The sequence below is a fragment of the Empidonax traillii genome, unplaced genomic scaffold (assembly GCF_003031625.1).
Source record: "Empidonax traillii isolate 1590-97213 ecotype Southwest subspecies unplaced genomic scaffold, ASM303162v1 scaffold341:size590984, whole genome shotgun sequence".
NCBI classification, from domain to species: Eukaryota; Metazoa; Chordata; class Aves; order Passeriformes; family Tyrannidae; genus Empidonax; species Empidonax traillii.
In genome coordinates this window covers 327,622-334,197 of record NW_020955534.1, presented here as the reverse complement: position 1 = coordinate 334,197, position 6,576 = coordinate 327,622, and the positions used below count along the sequence as shown (strand labels likewise).

General features: G+C 45.2%; 1 protein-coding gene across 1 annotated transcript; it reads right to left on the bottom strand.

The window, feature by feature from the left end:
• Positions 1-2,692: 2,692 nt before the first annotated feature.
• HTR1D (5-hydroxytryptamine receptor 1D) lies at positions 2,693-5,159 on the bottom strand. The gene has a single exon (XM_027892200.1). It carries the CDS (start codon positions 4,853-4,855, stop codon positions 3,719-3,721), a length of 1,137 nt encoding a protein of 378 aa, XP_027748001.1. The 5' UTR covers positions 4,856-5,159; the 3' UTR covers positions 2,693-3,718.
• Positions 5,160-6,576: the final 1,417 nt, after the last annotated feature.

Below are 6,576 nucleotides of genomic sequence, written 5' to 3'. Positions count from 1 at the left end.
CCTCCATTTGCCCACTAGTCTTTAATCCATTTGAGCCATCTTCTTTGGGACTTTGCAAGCGTGAAGAAATCTCAGTTCAGTGACCCCCTAGCCAGCCCTAAAGTTACATCAGCAAAACATTATTTATCAGAACTCCTCACATAGCAGACATAAACTATGTGCTCTCCTCTTTCTCTTGTTCTCTGAGACACTTTCCCTGTGGGTTGTGATCTAAGTGAAAAGGTGCTGCACAGTCACTCAGACTGACCTCTTTGGCGCTCCTGTATCTGTGCCATCCTGTCCAGGCATTTTCTCTTGCAACGTGGTCTGAAAAAAGAATGGCAAAGTTCTGGCCCTCATCTTCAAAAACCCCTTCGAAATTTAAGGTCTGCAAGTGAAAGTGCAGAAAAGGAAAAGAACAACTCTTTATTAACAAATCTGAATAAACAACAATGGTGCAATCAAAACTTTTAAAAGGAACAAAACAAGGTCCTAATTCCCCAGGGGGGAAAAAACCCGCAGCAAACTGGGGTGGGAGGGAGGGCTGATGGCAAAATTGTCCCTGGCAGCTCATCATCTGCTCGCAGCCACGGGAGCGGCCGATGGTTTCGTAGAAAGAGTCCTTCGTCCCACGGGCGCAGTCTGAACTCAGGCAGCTCTGATAATGCAGCCCCCACGCCCCAAGGGCATCTCACTCCGAAATGTGGGTCTCTCTCTCAGTCGCTCTCCAAGCAGTATCCGGCAGGGAAAAGAAAAAAAACTTCCCAGCAGGAGGAGAAAAAAAAAAAAAAAAAAAGGCCCCGAAAAAAAACCCAAAAGCAGCTCCTGCTCTGCCCATCGGTGGGAAAAAACCTCAATCCTCCGGGCAAAAGGGCTCCCGAGGCGTGGCCCTGCCTGCTCTTTAGAGGGTCCCCCGCCCGCTCCGTGCCCAGCGGGCGCTGCTCCACTCCTGACTCCCCCCTCCAGCACCAAACAGGCTGGGGGGGAGAGGGGAGAGGCTACACTGGGAAAAAATTCCAACATCTCTTTTCAAACCTATGACAATCTTTTTCACCAGGAGGATAGTCAAGCCCTTGCTCAGGTTACCCAGGTTGTGCATCCTTATCCTTGCAAAGCTGAGAAAACCTCTGATGCCCATGGTTTGAGCAGAATTGTGGACTAGCTACCTCCAGAGGTCCCTTCCAACCTGAATTACTCCCATTCTATGTATTGTACTTCCTCAGATCTGAGAAGGAAGACACACACACTTGCTCTCATTGCCCCCTATTTCTAATGAGATGTGCCATCAGCTGCTCCAAGGCTCTGATTTCAAGGTTAGAACCAGGCATGAGGCCACCCAAAGGATACTGTGGAGAAGGTCCCTAAATGACGTGCAGACCAAAATTCAGCATTATTTAGACAATAGAGTGACAGTCTTGCTGCCAAGTTTTTTCAGAAGCACTGTGTCCCAAGGGCTCACTGCTAGCACAGCATCCTGAAATATGAGGTAGGAAGAGAATCAGTACTTCAGAAGTGACCTGGCTGAAGACAAGCCCTGCCTCAGGCAACATGAAGCCCTATGGTGGGAAGGCCAGACTGGCTCTCAGCAGAGACTGGTACAAAGCAGGAGGCACCAGCATTGTGCTGGTGCTGCTGGAGGGGAGGCACAGAAACCACGTTTAGTTCTCTTATTCAAGTCCCCGAGGAACCCAGAAGATGCCAGTGTTCTGGAATATGCAGTCTTCTATGTTAAGCTAGGAGAGCTTTCTCCAGTCTCCACAAATGGTTCTTTCTACAAGCCCTGTAGGATTCTGAAGTTGTATCTCTGAATTCATGTCACACAGGTCCCCTGTTGCAGGCCCAGTATGAAACTATATCCTCTTTTTCTAGCAGAATGGTTATACCAACCTTTTGTGATGCCTCCATATTTCAGATACCTCCAGAGCAAGACTGGACTGGTAGTGCCATCTTGGCTTGTCCCTTAACGGTAGCAGCTCTGAGTGGCCTGGACACACGGATGACAGCCCAGAAGGGGGAGGGAGACTGAAGCTCCCAGTTGGACACTGCTGTAACACCAAACTGAACAGTGCCAGGTGTGAGAGCTCAGCTGGCAACACCAGTTAATGGTTCAGGCATTCCCCTGCATGGCTGTGGCCTGTGTCAGCTCACATGTCCCCTGGCAGAGCAACAGCACAGCCAAGGAGTGAGCACAGGCGAGAACCACCACAGCCACTAGGCACTCTGGACACACCTTAGAAGCAAACTGTGTGGGCAGGGCCAGGCAGCAGGGCCACCAAAATCTCGAGCTGGACAGAGCTAGATCAGCACACTTCTGGGAGGGGAGAGGAGTTGTGTCCCAAACAGGGCAGCCTTAAGTGCCCTTGGTGAATACTGTGAGGGAGAAGACTACAGTTCTGTGACCACACAACTGCTCTGCTTGCCTCTGCAGCATCCAGGTGGTCCCAGGCCATCACTTTGTGGTCCAGTCCTCAGCAGAGGCACCAGCAACAGGGAGAAGCTGTGAGGCTGTGCCTCAAATCAAAGGAGAGGCTGAAAGCTGTGGGGGACCTGGGCTGTGGTGGAGTGTATTGGAATGGCCACAGCAGTGGATGGTGGAGATGAATGGGGGCAGGTCAAGAGACTGAAGGGCAGTCAGAAGGAATATGGGATAACTTTCAAAGCAATGTATGCTTCCCATCTGCCAAATCAGGGCAATAATCCCAAAAGCAGAGGGGACTTGCTCCACCCTCCGCAGCCCCAGCAGAGGGTTCTGACAGGATGATTCCTGACAGATGTTTGTTTGACCATTACTTACAGTCTTCCAGAGACAGTGATGGTCCATCCACCTCAACAAACTTAATTACTAAGAAAATTTTCCTTAGTGTGTCACTTCATTTTCTCCTCTCTAAATTCCCATTTCTTGTCACCAAGGAGCAAAGCTCCTGGATGTTTTCTGAGGTCCCAGTCATTCCATACTGGCACTAACCATATTCTCTTGTTTCAGTTTGTGCATGCAAAAAAATGAAATAAAAATATAAGATCAAGGTACTTCTCAATAATTTTCATGCTATTTATTTTGTAGTATTTCTGTACTGGCTATTCTACTAATGATAAAATGTGTAAAAATTGCCTCAAATAAATTGTCTTCTTTCTGCAGTGCACCAAAAACATAGCTTCAAATGCAGCAGTTGTGAAATATTCATTTAACTTACATGCCTCTCTGCCCTGATGCTGGTTATAGCCAGGCTGTGTCACACAACTTCTGAAAAAGCTACAGGTCTTATCCGCTTCATGTGGATATGATACAGGCCACAGAAAATGCAGATATCAGATCCTGCTCTCCAGAAACTTTCTCAGCCTACATAAATGATTAATAATATACAGCAGAAATACTGACATCCTGCACACACATGCGCAATTTCCTCCTACCAGGTTACAAAGCATGGTAGAATTGGATAATGTGTCACCTCCTCACACAAGCCCAGCTCCCTTGTTTGCACTTCCCTTGTTACAAAGCTTATTTGATGTGTTGTTGATCTTATATACACACATGATCACTGCAGAGACCACGGACAAGTTGTTATGGGATGCAAAATTCCAGACAGAAAGTCTGGAATTGGCGAGGAGTTCCCAGTTACATGCACAGAACGGGGGAGCAGCAGAGCTGGCAATTACCACTCTGTACCTTAGGAATAAAAGCATGGAAAGTTTCAGGTAGGTTATGAGATTGCACAAGGTTCAGTAACACGAGAGGAGAGCCTCAAGATGAACACTTTTTGAAAAGTATTAGTTTTTGGAAAGCCTGTTTAAATTCTTCATTAAAAGCTGTATAAATGACTGGATTGATCAATGAATTCAGGTAACCCAACCAGGTAAAAAAGTCCAGTAGGATGGGATGAAACCAACAGGCATCTTGGCAAATGGGTAGGACTAGGGACATGACAAAAAAAGGCAGCCAGCAGAAAATGAAAGCTCCCAAAATAATGCCTAAAGTTTTGGTGGCTTTCCTTTCTCTTGCAGCAGAAATTCTTTTCCTTTCCAGGACACTGTCTGCAAGTTTTATTTTAACATGATTGATAAATACGGGGGATCCCCCTGAGTTGGAATGCCCCTCATGGAGGCTGGCATTAATGGAGCAGAGAGAGGAGCCTGCAGAGCCGGTGATCAGGTGTGCAGTAGTAAAACGTTTCCCACATAACGAGGGTGGTTTCAGAATTCTGGATCGAGCTGCTGCGTAAATTCTACCATACAATATCAGGAGGAGCACAGTAGGGATGTAGAAAGCTCCACAAGTGGAATAGATTGTGTAGGTAATTTGATCTGTGTTCACAGCACACTTTGCAATTTCTTCGTGAGCTTTCACTTGCCTCCAGAAAAATGGGGGCACAGAAATGCTGACAGAAATCATCCAGACCACTGCGATCATGAGGGCTGCTCGGCCAGCAGTGCGGCGTTTGGTGTATTCCAGAGCGTCTGTGATAGCCCAGTACCTGTCCAGGGCAATAACACAGAGGTGCAGGATGGAGGCTGTGCAGCAGGTGATGTCTGATGACAACCAGATATCACACAGCACCTGGCCAAAGGCCCACGTGTGGGTGACAGTGTAAGCAATACTGATGGGCATGACCAGGACAGACACTAAAAGATCAGTCACTGCCAAGGAGCCAATGAGGTAATTTGCAGGTGTGTGGAGCTTTCTAGTTAGAAAAATTGTAATAATAACAAAAACATTTGCAAGGATTGTTGCCAAAGTTATAACAGACAGAAGGATTGACAGGGAAATCTTCAGCCCTAAGAGTGTCCTTTCATCCCAAGCCAGTGGTGTTTCAGTGAAATTTAATGACTTATTTGCTGAGCTCTGGAGAGAGAACTCTGCTGAATGGTTGTACTGAGTCATCCTCTGCTCTGATTTCACCTTCCAGTGTAATCTTCCTAGGGCAATGAAGAAAGATGCTCACTTTTTTTGATGGATAGAACTTTCCATACTTCAGTCCAACACTGAAGAAATATTAACATGTTGAAAACTTGAGCTGACACAGCACGAGGTATTCTCTGAAACAAGAGCTTCCATCACATCACATCAATGACATCATTGTTAAAGCAAAACGTTAACATAATCATCCAGATATCAATCTGGTGGACGACAATGCCAGCAGTACTACTGACGAGAACTCAGGTGAGTTTCATTTTCATCTTGAAGATGACTGTCTTTTATTCTGAACTAACCTTCTGCAAAGCTGCAAATCAATACTGAAGGGTGAGAGACAGAAAACAAACATCTGGGCATGTAGTTAATGTCCCTTTGCTTGGGATAAAGCTGCCCTCAAGAGTATTTTCCCTTTCTAATAGCTGACTGTCATGTTTTTGGTATTTACAAGGGACACTTTATTAGTAGAGTACTCAAGATACAAAACAATACAGTGTGGATTCCTTCTGTAAATATAATTTCTGCCAGATTTGCAAATCAAGACTTCTTTTTCAAGAGTACAGCTCTTTGTTTTTATTTATTTCTCCAGACCAATCAGGTTTTCTCTCAACATTTAGTCTTTGAATGCTGAAGTCAGATGTTCAGTACCAGAACTCAATGTGTTGGCACACATTATAGCACAGCATGCAATCTACAGGCTTTCCATACTTTTCCTTGGATTCACTTAGTGTAACCTGAAGTCTTTACAAACCTGAAGAAAACATCCTAGGACAGATTTCCTTCAGGCCTTTCACTCACTTCCACCCAGGAGTACCAGAATTACTTACATTGTGCCAGCCCAGCCCTTCTTGAAAGGCATCCTGAATGTGGGCCATGAACGGCTCTGCAGTGTGCTATGAGGGCTACAAAGAGAGACACTGAACTTCTCCAAGGAGATAACCATCAGGCCAGCCTTCTCCCAGTCCTCCAGGAGAAATGCCTCTCTCAGTCATCACTGGTACAGATTCGTGCATCCAGCAGAGAATGGACAGTCGGTTGATTGGAAATCTGTGGAGCAAGAGCAGCATGTATTCCACATGAATCATTAGCATTTTGATGTCAAACAGCCTCTCTTAAGCTCCCAAACCTAACATAAACAACACTTTTCAGTTTGGTGTGTTTGATTTTTTTATAAACAACCACCTTTTGTGAGTTAAAATGATTTTTAGAGATGCTTTTTCTTTTGAGGTGTACTTTTCCAATTGGACATGAGTCTCTTATACTAGACTATTACTTTCTTGGTTTTTTTTTTTTTCTCCAGGAAGGGGAAGATCCCTTCCTAATAACCATTTTTGTGACACTGAGCAAAGGTGCAAGTACGAGAATTTTGAACATTAAAATGCTTATGGTGACTGAAGTCCATCAAATCCTGTCTCTGACAATGGTCTATACATTCAGCTCAACCTTGTTGCCTTTTCCTGACACTTTGCCAACACTGATATGTTCTTTTGGAGACAGAGACCAGAACCACAAACACTTGCTGAATATGTGGATACACCACAGATTTATACTGCAGCATAATGGTGTTTTCTCAGTTTCTTTCCTCATGATTCCTGAAATTTACTTTGCTTTTTCAATCATTGCATGGCACTGATCTGACATTTCCACAGAGCAGTCCCAATTAATATAATTCCAAATACCCTGAGTGGCAA